General features: G+C 31.8%; 2 protein-coding genes and 1 non-coding gene across 4 annotated transcripts; 1 reads left to right on the top strand and 2 right to left on the bottom strand.

Annotated features, from left to right (window-relative positions):
* The first annotated feature begins 1116 nt into the window (after positions 1-1116).
* Positions 1117-4324, top strand: LOC105110803 (uncharacterized). 2 transcript variants are annotated; one of them, XM_011005963.1, is made up of 4 exons: positions 1117-1739; positions 1828-1977; positions 2595-2988; positions 3297-4324. In XM_011005963.1, the coding sequence occupies exons 1-4, from the start codon at positions 1269-1271 to the stop codon at positions 4088-4090; spliced, it is 1809 nt and encodes a 602-aa protein (XP_011004265.1). In that variant the 5' UTR covers positions 1117-1268; the 3' UTR covers positions 4091-4324. The 2 variants fall into 2 exon arrangements, with proteins under 2 accessions (XP_011004265.1, XP_011004266.1); XM_011005964.1 differs by having other exon boundaries at positions 1145-1739; positions 2595-3003.
* Positions 4325-4995: 671 nt separating this feature from the next.
* On the bottom strand, positions 4996-5066 carry TRNAG-GCC (transfer RNA glycine (anticodon GCC)). The gene has a single exon. It is a non-coding gene; the product is annotated as a tRNA-Gly (tRNA).
* A 2156-nt stretch (positions 5067-7222) lies between these two features.
* Positions 7223-10361, bottom strand: LOC105110802 (probable aldo-keto reductase 1). Its single transcript, XM_011005961.1, has 7 exons — positions 10178-10361; positions 9751-9918; positions 8686-8895; positions 8423-8595; positions 8137-8233; positions 7764-7917; positions 7223-7647 (listed from the first exon to the last, which is right to left on the bottom strand). Exons 1-7 carry the CDS (start codon positions 10235-10237, stop codon positions 7463-7465), a joined length of 1047 nt encoding a protein of 348 aa, XP_011004263.1. The 5' UTR covers positions 10238-10361; the 3' UTR covers positions 7223-7462.
* Positions 10362-13352: the final 2991 nt, after the last annotated feature.

The raw sequence follows: 13352 nt of genomic DNA, 5'->3' as shown, positions 1-13352 counted from the left end.
ACATGGTGGGACCCGTATTAACCCGGTGGACTCGGTTTTGACCGAAAATGACAGTTTTGACCCGAAACAGCCCGAAACTCATTTTTCATTGCGGTCGACATGGTGGGACCCGTATTGACCTGATAGACTCAGTTTTGACAGAAAATGATGGTTTTGACCCGAAACGTCCTGAAACTCATTTTTCATCCCGGTCGACATCGTTTAACCCGTATTGACCTGGTGGACTCGGTTTTGACAGAAAATGACGGTTGACTCGAGAAAATATATTTTAAACTCTTTTTTTTTTTATTATTATATTTTTTTGTCATGAATAATAAGATAAAATAACATTCCTAAAAAATTTTAGTGAATCCAAAATTGGGTTACAACAAGGTGCATTATATATAATATAATTATGCAACTAAATTATTTTCATGTGGATGTAGATTATTACCACAGGATGTTGGGAAAATGACTTAAAAGGAAAATGACTTATAATTTAATCATAATTTTTAATAAATCTCATTTTATAAAAAATATTTATAAATTTTAAGCCGGAGAAAAAACAGAACAAATTTTAATATTTATCTTCATAATTTCTTTGTTGATTTTTTTTAAATACAATATGAAAACTTGCATTCTGTCCAATAAAAAAATAAATTTATATTTTTTAATGATATTTATTTAGTGCTTTTTAGGAGGAAATATTTAGAAAATCAATGCTTTAATTAATGTACGGGACTTGGGTTGCATCTCCCATGTGTAATATAGGAAATCGATTGGAGGGAGTGATATTTTGTCTTTTAGCTATCAAGAGGGTTTGTTTTTTCTACTGATTTATTGAATTTTAATTTTTAAAATCAATTTTTAGACAAATTGATTTTTTAAATATATCATATAAAAGATGCACTACCGAATTAATTGTTTTTTATAACCCTAAAACTTAATCCTGGTGGAGGTATCAACCGGTCTAAAATAGCATAATGTATGTTGTGTATGGGAATACGATATAAAATTATATTTTTATATTTTTTATTTTTTATTTAAAATAATTTTTTATATATTTTTAGATTATTTTGAAATACTATCACTATTTCAATTAAAAATATTTTAAAGTCATCGTCTCATTCTCATGATGATCCAAAAGGAAAGCGAGAGAATAAAATATTGAGAGGTGGAGTGGAGAGAAGATTCCGCCTCAGGCGCCTCTCTCTAGGCTATATAGCAATGCACTAGCTTTCTTAGTTCATAGGCAAGCCAAGGCTGTCCACCGTCACTTCCCTTCTTTCATGTCTAATCACAAAAGGAAGTTCCCTCCAGTCAGTGTGAACCAAAATAAAAGAAGCAAACTCGGTCCCCTCCGTCTCCCGTCCTTCCTCTTCTCCTCGAAGAAAACCAGAGAGTCAGTGGAAGTGATGGCGTGTGAGAGCCACGAGTGTCAAAATAGTTATCCATTTTCCTCAACTCCACCACAAGCATCACCCTCTGCTTCCCCATCTCCTCAAAGGAACCCTAAAGAACATGATCAATGCTTTCTGTGCAAAAGGCTTGGCCACTGGTCCAAAGATTGCCCCAGCAAAACCCTCACAAAATCACTGGCCTTAAGCCCTGGATCAGCCTCCTCGCCTTCAGTGCAGGTTCCTGATCTTCCAGTGGTTCGATGCCCTTGTGGCCGGGGCACTTGTAAAGTTTCAACTTCGAACACCGTTAAAAATCCTGGCAGAAAGTTCTATGCTTGCCCTGTTGATCGTAGAACATCGGTTAGTACAGTACTATTGTCCAGTCTACACCTCATGCCCCACCTTTCCCTTATATCTTTTGCATTGCTCTTTTGTTGTTAATTTTTAGGGTAGTTGCGGATTCTTCAAATGGAGTGACGACATTGCTGCTAGATTTAAACCTCCTATGTGTCCATGTGGTGCCGGGTCATGCAGTTTAAATCTCGTATCAAGTGGTCCAGACAGAGACCGATGGTATTTTGCTTGCCGGATTAAGAAGGTGTGTTCTTTGACTTTTGCTTCGCTTTCCTTTTCAATAATTTTCTAACCTGTTTTGAGTTCCGGGTCTTCATTTTTTTCCTCAATAATATGTGCCATCTGTTCATAATCATTGTGACGGGCTGGTGCTGTTCTTCGTTGATCTCATTGGACTCGACGCTTCCATGTTCTCCAGATCATGCTCTATCGTGTTCGTAAAGTCCACATCACATTTTAACCAACCGTTTAGAAGTGGGTCGTTGTTTCATATTTGATGTGAAGATTAAACACAAGCCTCACTGTTGATCTGTATTCAACAATTTAGATTTAAAGAACTTGCTATGTCGTATTTTCAAAGACAAGAACATGAAACTGACTTTATAACAGCAGTCCCACTCTAAATTTTCTCAAGAAAAGCTAAGAAAGTTCCTGGCCACAGCCGGGAATCACCTCTGGAGAATAAAGCTGTTTTTCTAATGCTTTCCAATAATTGATTGTAGCTGTAAACGCTTGGTCTTTGGGCGAGATGGTCAAAGTTAAAACACAGTTATTAGTTTTTACTTGTGTGTTTCTCCATTCTTCTGCCTATGTTTGTAATGCCTGTCTCGTTCTAAGTAAAGTGGTTTGATTTTGATACAGAAACATGGAGCTTGTAAATTTTTCCAGTGGGCAGATTCTGAAGGGAATAACATGCAGAATATGCAAGGAGATGAAAGCAAGGTATACCCTGCCCGTCGGTCCTTGTTTACTGTAAACAATGAACTGTGCACGGAAGACAATAGGAGTTCTGGTGCTGAGTTGGAGTCAACAATGGTGGAGAGTGATGATAATTATCCTATTTCATCCATGGATCCACCTATCAGAAAAGATGAGGTCCTTGTTAGGGACCTGGTCATGCAGGACTCCGAGTCTTGGGATCTTGTGTCAGGGACAGCACTTGAAGTCCCCCCACTCATACCCAAGCCTGAGATTCCTTGCCAAGAACCGGAGTTCTCTTTGCAAATTTCTAATGCAAGGCACACAAAGAGTGAAGGTGTATCTTTTTTGGGTACTTGATTTCTTTGTTTATTGCTGTCAGTTTGTTTTGATAATTTGCATGATCCCCGGTATCATTTCACAACATGGAGTTCATTTTTCATTTTGGTGGTTGACTGATGATGTTTATCAGTTTTTACAAATTCATGTCCGTGTTTGATTGGGTAGGGTTGCTTTGACCTCACTTATTGGTTCCTAAAAGAGCCCCATGGTGAACCCATCTATTGCCGTAAATAATGTCCATTCATTTGTTCAGCTGTTTTCCTTCCTCAAATCTTCAGTTCTAACACCCCTGTTCTGTAACAGGCACTTCTCCTTTTGATCCTGTTATAGAAGATGTGGGTGATATTGAAGGCCTAGCTCTCTTAGCAGGCAGTTCATCAAATGATGATGAAAGTGATATACAGCAAGGTCCATTTCTACAATCTCCTAGAGAGGATGCTGAGCGTCCAAATGGTATTTTTCAGAAGCCTTCAGGGACGAAAACTGTGGTGGAGAACAGTGATCCATCAAAGTTAGCCTTGAAAACTTTTGGGCAAGGTTTGCTCGACATTCTGCAGTCTATGGATCGGACTCAGCATGAAACAATGTTGAAGGTGGCAGAGAACACTTTTGATACTTTGCGCCATCTCTCAATTGACTATGCATCATTTTCCAAGGCTGTGAGGGAGTACATTCAATGCAAATCAAAACTGGCTGGAATTGAGGAGTCCATGGGCGAAGACTTTTCTCGAGAAGAATTCCTTGACCATTACAATGATAAGAAAACCCAGTTTGACAACATCTCTCAGCGCCATGTGGAGGCAGTATCTGCTTATGAAGCTTCTGAAAACCACCTCCAATCACTTCGCGTAGAAGTTTCACGTGTCAAAAACATGCTTCTTGATCTGGAGAAACAATTGTCTTTCTGTGAGGCTGAGACTTTGAGGTGCAAGTCTTGTGTTACTGAAATTTCTAACCATAAGTCAGAATCAGAGAGAAGCTTGGATGCTGCATGTGAGAAAATGGAAGAAGCTTGGAAACTTGAAGACGAGAGGGATTCAATGGTATATGCTGCAAATGCAGCATTAGAGAATGCAAGGGCTCAGCTTCTTCAGTGACACCACGAGACTTTCGATTTGTTTCTGCAGTATCAAGCAATCTAAGTTACAATGTCTGTATGTGGATGTATGTACATACTTGTAAGCGAATCTAGCAGCTTAAGGCATGCTCCTCGCACTTGTAAACACTGTGACCTGTATGGTATGTATAATGTTACGATACGTCATCCTAAGTAGTCTAATGTAGTCTAATCTGTAAGCTATTGCTTATATAATACGCGTATACATTATTGAATGGGAAGAATGCAGACAACGGAATTTCAACAGAAATATATATATATATATATATATATATATATATATATATTATTTCAGTGCTCAACAGAAGACGTTTTTTTTCTTTCAATACTAACAGAAGCAAAAGCAAAGAATTGCAGAGGATACAGAATTATGGTCAAAACCCAGTTAGTATTTGCAAGCATGTGTGCTTTCTGAGCATGAAGTTTGTGTCTTTCTAGAAAATTCACATTTCAAACCATAGAAGGCAATACATATATCTTAGAGTTCTCCATACTACCATCATCATGGTCTCCAAAATCATGGGACAAGATCACCAAGTCTCGTGAACTTATCACTCTCTAATCATATAAATACATTTGCAAACCAGAACTCGTTGTTTATATGGAAATGGGAGACTTTACCTCGAGCCCTTGGCTACCGAGTTTCAATCTTAGAATGTCTTCTTCTCCTCTGCCATTTTTTTTAGCCGTAGTGTTCTTTTGCGAAAGGTTTCTTGTCAGTGGAGGTGGTAGGTGAGTTGGCATGGAGCTCAGGGGACGATTTTGGGTATAGATAACTCAAAATGACATCATGGTTGCTGGTTTGGTCTCAGCTTTGTAGAAAGGACTGACTGATATTTGACTAAGGAAGGACAAAGACAACAAAAAACCAAAAAAGGAAGCATTTGCACCAGCCGGGAATCGAACCCGGGTCTGTACCGTGGCAGGGTACTATTCTACCACTAGACCACTGGTGCCTTGATAGGAAACTTATCGCGTAATATTATATATATTAATTAAAGAGATACCTGGCTAATATTAAAATTCTAGGATAGTTTCCTAAAATATGTTAGATCAATTTATGAACCATTTGTTTTCATGCATGAAAAAATTTGTTTATATTTTTTAAAAAAATATATATAAAAAGATTGTATTGATATTGTTTTAATATTGTTTTATGTTTTAACATGCTAATGTAAAATAATAATATTATTTTAATATATTTTTAAACAAACAATATTTTCAAAAAGTAATAAGTGAAGATTAATAAGTGTTTATTCTTTCATTTAATCTAAATCATTGAATTCAAATTGAATGATCATTATTTAGTATATGATATAAATGAAAACAATTTAACTAATTAATATATTTTTTTCTCTCATTTGATTTAAATAATTGAATTTAAAATTAATGATAAAAATTAGGATATAAATTTTAATTTTCTTAGCCATATTTTTAGTTATGTTGTGGTAATTCTAGTGTCATTTAGAGGTAAATTAGTTATCTGATATGTGTTTTGCCGCAAGCTGATTATTTTTTTATAAAAAAATAAAAATTAAATATTCAGGCATTTGCAACACATTTTTTTTTACACTAATAGTATCAAGTGTAAATTAAAAAAATTTATGTATGCATTTAATTAAATAAATTAAAAACTATCTATATCAATAAATAAATAAAAAAATTAATAATAACTAAATATATATATTTGAAAAGTCAAGAGGTGAATATAAATTAAGATATTTGATCTCGCAATATAGTTCATTCACCTGATTATGTTCAACAACACTATTTATTAAAATTATTTTTTATTTAATAGAATAATAATAAAAATTAATATACATATAAAATTAATTGAATAAAATCAAAACAAAAAAATATTTTGTAAGGTTGCACTTATTAAAAATACTATCCAAAAATAAATATTTTTCATCTTTTAAAATAAATTTTAATTATATAAAATATAAAAAAAATTCTAGATGAATTATAATAATCTCTTTAAAAATTAAATATATACAAAATAATTAAAAAAACCACTATAAGAAAAAAACTAAATACTGAAAATAAAGAAATTAAAGAAAGGGGAATTAATTTCAATATAAATTAAGAAATTATTAAAAAAAACACTTAACTAAAATCATGATTTTTTTTAAAAGATTGTTTTTTAAGAAAGAAAGATTACAGGCTAGCACCTGGTTTATTTAGAAAGGACATACATGAATGCCTTACTTTTTTTAAAAAAAAATTCAATTTAGGTGGACAAGAAATATTTTTTGAAAAAAAAATTAAATGATGCGTTATCTATATTTTTTAGATTTTAGCTACTACAGAGGTAGAAAAATAGGATTTATATTTTTTTTTTATCAAAAAAACCAAATTTTAACTCAATTTTGACCCTAAATGCCTTGAAAAATATATAAATAAACTTAAAAAACTAAAACAATAACACAAAAACTTGAAAATCAACTAAAACAAAAACTCTACTCCAGTTTAGATCTAGTTTTTAAAGCTGTTTCAAGATAAAAAAACATTTAAGTTAAACTTCCTCATTAAATAAAACATTTTGACTCTAAAATCAGTTATTTTGTGATCAAAATTAATGTTAATTTTGATTTTTTTATATCATTAAAAATCAGCATCCTCTTTCTCCTTTCTCAAACTACAAATTAAAATGTAGGAAAAATAAATTTTGTATCAAAATTTAATTGAAAAACTGTCAAGGAATCAAATAAGTATAATTTGTAAAATTGGAGAACTAAAGCAAATATTTTGTGATTATTTTGAAAGCATCATTCATTTATAACACTTATTTCACCTTGGTCCTCCATCTTCCAATTTTATTTTTAATCAACAATTTTGACTCAATTGTTCTTTAATTGTGCCAAAACAAGATGTAATCGTGAGGACCAAAATAAAAAACAATTTTAAACAGTAAGTCCACGATAAAATATGTAAATGGGAACAGTGTGCGTGTGCACAATATTTATACCACAACAGTCAGAGTCTGTGTAATAGTACTAGTAAATTTGAGCAACCTCTATCATACATGACATAAAGATTCAAGTCTCTCATCCTCCATACTGGTTCTACAGTATGTTTACTACGTCGACTCTTGTAGCTGCAACACCAGAACAACCTTCAAAGACTTTCAGCAGCTTTTATAAATTTTCCAGGAAGTTGTCTGCACAAAGGTACCAGAAATACTGTTTTTTAGGTTGTCCAAGATTTGTACAGGAAGTTGTATACACTAGGGTATGACACTACATTATTTTGTTCCCTCTTCACCATGATAAAACTTGTCCGAGATGGAATTTATTTAACAAGCCAAAATATAACGTAGCAGCAACCCTTTGCTCTCACGTACATATCAAGTTCAGACTTGGCTGTTTTTAGGTTGTGGTGTGTCAGCGAACTTCCATGTAAGGTGGAACAGCGCAGATCTTACTCCAGCCACTTCATTAATGGGAACAGCATCTGAGATTTCCTTTAAGTCTTCTTTTGTCAACTTAACTTGCAATGATCCAATATTGTCATACATATTTTTAATCTTAGTGGTTCCTAGAGATATTTGAAGAAAAGATTAGCAATCTACAATTTGTGGGATTTGATACCTCAATCAAAATTTTGGAGCTTGAATCAGAGAACTAAACATACATAAACACAAGCTGACTCACCAGGGATAGGCACCACATCATCCCCTTGATTGAGAACCCAAGCAAGGGCAAGCTGAGCAGGAGTACAGCCATGCTTTGCCGCCAGTTTTTCTATTCGAGTATAAAACACCTTGTTCTTCTCGATATTTTCTTCCGTGAACCTTGGATAAATTTTCTAAAACAACGCAAGCAGGCCACAAGTTACCAAGCATGTTAGGTCAAATTAATAAGCAACGACACAAAAGTATAAGCACATAAATAAATTGGGTTAATGGTGTTCAAGTTACAGTAGTTTTCTTAAAGCACAAAGGGCAGTATTTAAAGATTGAATTGCAGCAACTAGATACGGTTTTCTTTTTATCTCATTACGTGACGTGTTTATGGAGCTTCATACCAGCACAGACTCCGAAGGCAAACTTTCCACGACTGCTCTGCCACCAAAAAAACCGCGACCGATAGGGCTATATGGAACTACTGCAATTCCAAGTTCCCTGCACAAGTTAAACAACTAAGGGTTAAAAAGGCAACAAATGTAAAAACAAAAATTTTAATTTTACAAATGAATCGAAGAAAAAGAATAATAACTTAATTCGTGAAGACCTTGAAAAGAAGTTTTAAATTACAGAATGTGTCCATTATAAATGATCAACTTGAAATGAAAATCCCATTGATATTGATACCTGCAAAGTGGGATTATTTCTTCTTCAATGTCACGAGACCAAAGTGACCATTCCATTTGTACTGCACTAATGGGATGGACTGCATGTGCCCTCTTTATTGTTTCGGGACTTGCTTCGGATAATCCAATATACTTAACTTTTCCCTCTTCCACTAACTTCTTAAGCTCTCCCATCTGCAAACTCAAAGTAATTGAATTAGAAATTAAATAGTGCACGCAGTTAATTTGAACTGTTACGTAGTGAAATAAAGGAAAAGAACATACAGTTTCCTCTATTGGAACGGACGTGTCGACACGGTGCTGATAGTAGAGATCAATGTACTCCACATCAAGACGCTTCAGGCTAGCATCGCAACATGCACGGATGTATTCAGGACTGCCATTGATTGCAGGATTCTTGATTTCAGAAATGTTTGGAAAAACACCAAATTTTGTAGCCAACTGGATCTTTTCTCTAGGCAAATGCTTCAATGCCTGCAAAATGCAAGTCTTAGCGATAAATAAACAAAGAAAAATACCACCTGATGCTATATCAGAAATTCCTCTTATCCCAAAAGCTCTTTTAGGGGAGGAGAGACACATGCCATTTGAAACAAAGGCTCATTGGCCAACTGTTCATTACATATATTAGGCATGATCTTCATATGTTAATTGCTCGCTTCAGCGACATATTTTTTGTTTTGGGCGTCCATTGTTGGACATGCTAGCTTCTCATTTACAAACACTGTTTCAATTCTTCAAATGGTGGGGACCATATACCCTTTTAATCCTTAAGCTTTTCAAGCCATGACAACTCCTTTGCAGGGAATGACTTAACCGGTGATTTGATGAGTGGGGAAAACCTTTTATTGCAAGAAGATAAAAAGCACTTCAGTACCCCTGAGTTTGAGAAACTCAAGCATGTCCATGAATTGATGAAATGATAGTGACACATAGCCCTACAAATGCAATATATTTATGGCCTTCAACAACTAGAACATTTATCAGAAATAATAGCATGAAAAGAAAGTCATATCGATCTAAAGAATTGCATCAGTTCCATGCCAAAATGACATTAAGAGAGAAAAACAGAAAGGGACTAGCTTCATCAGGAGAGTCCAAATATTTTCAATTCTTATGCTGAGGCAAATATAAGGAAAGAAATAAGGTCCCATTAAAGATGGAACTCCGCAGGCAAGTCATCAAAACTATATACCAGCCAACTAGTTTGTGATTGCGGCTTGGTTGTTATTATTATTATAAAAAACTAGATACCATATCATACTGGCCAATTCTTTTACATTAAAGCATATTATGAAAGAACCTTAGAAAAAACATTTCGACACTTACCTTCCCAACCAAGATTTCATTAGTGTGAGGTCCATAAACATCTGCTGTATCAAAAAAAGTAATCCCCTTGCTATAAGCTTCCTTGATGATTGAAATGCCAACCTCTTCAGGGAGTGGGGCATTGTATATTCCAGAAAGCCCCATGCATCCAAAGCCCAACTTTGAGACCTAAATGTCGAAAAATATCACGCAGAAAAATCAAGAGACAATAACACCTTTCCTTTCTTAGCACATACAAAATTTTATGTCCCTGCAAAAGGGTTCTTTTAGAGTAACCAATCATTCTCCCATTTTTGCAATATTTCACTCAAGAATCTGAGGCGTTGAGGCTATGAATATGATAAGTCATAAAAATTGTACTTTTACAAGACATCTATCTAATAGAGAAACGGATATTCACAGAGAGAAAGGTGAAAAGGGGTTTTACCTCCAATCCGTGGCTACCCAGTTTCACTCTTGGAACGATAACTTTCTGCTCCTCGGCCATCGTTTTCAATTGTTCTCCTTTTGTGTTGTTGCTATGGAAGTGAGGCAGTAACGGCAGAGAGAGTAGGGGAGTGAGTGTGTCAAGAGCTCTCGCCAACTCTTTATGTAATAGAGCCGCGGCAAGGTAGATTGCTAGTAAGTAGTAGCTGCTGTCAGTTGACTACAAAAGGCAAATACTGACGCATGATCTTATGTACGGGTATCAACTGAAGTATGATCATATGTTACTGGAGTAGACGGCAATCAATTCTCCTTTTCATTTTGGAAAACATTCATCGGTTAGAAATGACCTCAGTAATTTTTTTAAAGTATTTTTTATTTAAAAATAATATATATTTTTAATTTTTAAAGTGTATTTTTAATATTATTATATTAAGATGATTTAAAAATACTAAAAAAATTTATATTTAATGTAATTTTTTTTATTTTTTTCAAAAATACTTTTGAAATACAAAAATAAACAAACCTTTTGATACTGAATAAGTCTAGCTAAAAAAATCTAAAAAATAATAAAATATAATAAAATATATTTGGCTACCAACCAGATCCAATAACACTTTTTAACTAATAAACAGAAAAGACAATACATTTCAGGTGCTCCAATATCATCCAAAGTACAAATATTCTGTGTTTGCAGTGCAATAAGTCCATGTCTATAATAATATTTTTTTAGATATATTTTAAAAAAATATATTGAGATAATATTTTTTTTATTTTTTATATCATCACATCAAAATAATATAAAAATATAAAAAATATTAATTTGATGTAAATTAAAAAATAAATAAAATTTAATTTTTTTAGTACCATTTTTAAACGTAAAAACAAATATATTTTAATAATGAAATTCAAATCAACCTGAAATCGAAAAAAATTATTTCACCTAACTTTTGTACAATATAAAAAAAAAATCACATAAATTTATTTTCTTATTACGTTATGAAAAAAAATCAATAAGAGAAAAAAAATTAAAAAAATAAAATAAAATTGAAAATATCTTAAAGTAACATCAATTTATTTCATCTTTATAGTGTGAAACAAAATCAATAAGAGAAAAAAAAGTTAAAGAGGAAAAAAAATTAGAAATATCTTAAAAGAAAAAAATTAAAGAAAAAGAAATTTGTTACCGGTGTACTGTGCGCTACTTTGCTATGCGCTATTTATAATATTATTGTAAAAAATACTTTATTTGAAGATGATGATGATGTAAATATATTTTATGCATTTAACCAAACTCAAATATTTTTACATTTGAAAAAAATTATCATTGATCCACTGTGGAGCGTGGGTCCATATGCTATTTATTAACTTATTGCGTAATGATTATTTTTTAAAAAATATATTGAGATAATATTTTTTTATTTTTTAAAATTAAATTTTTATATTATCACATCAAGATAATACAAAAACATCAAAACAAATTAATTTGAACTAAAAAAATTAATTGATTTTTTTTATTTTTTTATGGATCCAATCTCATTGGGTTTGGTTGGGCCGCCAAACGTGTTGCTTTTGAGTTTGGCTACCTAGCTAGATCCAGCAATAATTTCTGACTAAATACACAAATGATAATGCTCATATGGTGCTACGATGTCATCAATAATACAAATACTTTATTTTTACAATATAATCCATAATACAATGAGTTTATATTTATAATAAATACATAATTTTTTTCATATATCTTTTAAAATATAATATAATATGTATTTGGACCGGAAAGAAAGTAGTTATAACACCAGATAACTTTATCACAAGTAAGTTAATAGCAACTGATAAGAATCAAGTGATAAATAGTAAATTAGAGGAAAATATATGATTATTAAGACTCTGTTTGTTTGCAGGAAAGTTATTTTTTTTTGGAAAGTGAATTCCGGGAAAAATGAATTTCTGGAAAGTGAATTATTTTTCGATGTTTGGTAGTGTTATATAGAAAATGAACTAGAAAACACTTTCCAGTATTTGGTTATGTTATGGAAAATGAACTAAAAAATAATTTATTAGTGTTTTATTTTTCTCAAGTTTATTAAAATAATAAGGAACAAATCTTACAAATTAAAACGTTGAATAAAAATGAAATTGAAAAAAAAATAATTTCATAAATTATATCAAATAAAATAAATAATAATTAAAATAATAAAGATCAAATCGAAAAAAAAGATGAAGAAATTAAAATAACAATAATTAACATTTCATAAAGCATTTCAAATAAAATAAGTAACAATCAAAAGAATGAGAACCAAATTTGATAAATAAAAAATTTCAATAAAAAAATAATAGGAGAAAAAAAATAACAATTATAAAAATGAGAACCAAAGTTAATATAAAAATAAAATTTTAAAAAATAAAATTGAAAAATAAATATTCAAAATAAAATATATATAGCAAACAAAAGTTTGAGGATCAAATTTAATATAATCAGTAAATAATGACGTTTTTAAATTTTTCACAACTTTCAAAAAGTGTTTTCCGCTCAAATTTTTCAAGAAAATACTTTCTTGAAAACCAAGTCAAATTTTTCTTTACTAGAAAGTGTTTTTCGTTGATCAACTTTCCTATTAGCAAATAAATATAAGAAAATTTGAAAAGTGATTTCTTAAAAATCACTTTCCAGAAAACAAACACAATAAAAAAAAACACTTTCTGAAAACTAAATTAAATTTTTTTTAACTGAAAATTATTTTTCGTTGAGTAGAAAATATTTTCTGTTGATCAAAAAGTGTTTTTTTATTGATTAACATTTCTAATAATAAATAAATTTAAAAAAATTTAAAAAATTATTTTCTAAAAATTACTTTTTAGAAAACAAATATGATAAAAGAATCTCGTGTTGACGGTTTCTTTCTCATGATTTTACTCTTGAAAATGACCGCCTATCCATAAATCACAGTGTCCACGGTAAAAAAAAACGCATAGAAGCTTAACTTCATACATAGTTTACAATGCAAGGCTCAATAAGAAGATGGAAAACAAGGAGAGAACTTGGATCAAATATGGAATCTATTAGACGAGGTAACCGTGCTCTGCTGCGGGTTGTTGATAATTTGTCCTGGAATTCGGTTGATGTTCATTAAAGTAAGAATTTAATAGTGCAAACTGTAATCAAATGAGTAAAA

Source organism: Populus euphratica, unplaced genomic scaffold (genome assembly GCF_000495115.2).
Source record: "Populus euphratica unplaced genomic scaffold, PopEup_1.0 scaffold379.1, whole genome shotgun sequence".
In the NCBI taxonomy this organism is placed as follows: Eukaryota; Viridiplantae; Streptophyta; class Magnoliopsida; order Malpighiales; family Salicaceae; genus Populus; species Populus euphratica.
Note: the sequence above shows the minus strand (reverse complement) of the source record. Positions and strands in the feature narration are given on the sequence as shown.

Bases quoted from the DNA above. Each gene is read 5' to 3' on its own strand.
- LOC105110803 (XM_011005964.1), top strand. From the start codon at position 1,269: ATGTCTAATCACAAAAGGAAGTTCCCTCCAGTCAGTGTGAACCAAAAT. The intron at 1,978-2,594 runs GTGTGTTCTTTG...ATTTTGATACAG, and splicing joins TTGCTTGCCGGATTAAGAAG to AAACATGGAGCTTGTAAATT. The intron at 3,004-3,296 runs GTACTTGATTTC...GTTCTGTAACAG, and splicing joins TGAAGGTGTATCTTTTTTGG to GCACTTCTCCTTTTGATCCT.
- LOC105110802 (XM_011005961.1), bottom strand. From the start codon at position 10,237: ATGGCCGAGGAGCAGAAAGTTATCGTTCCAAGAGTGAAACTGGGTAGC. The intron at 8,234-8,422 runs GTATCAATATCA...TAACTTGTGCAG, and splicing joins GAAATAATCCCACTTTGCAG to GGAACTTGGAATTGCAGTAG. The intron at 7,918-8,136 runs GTATGAAGCTCC...GCGTTGTTTTAG, and splicing joins TGCCTTCGGAGTCTGTGCTG to AAAATTTATCCAAGGTTCAC.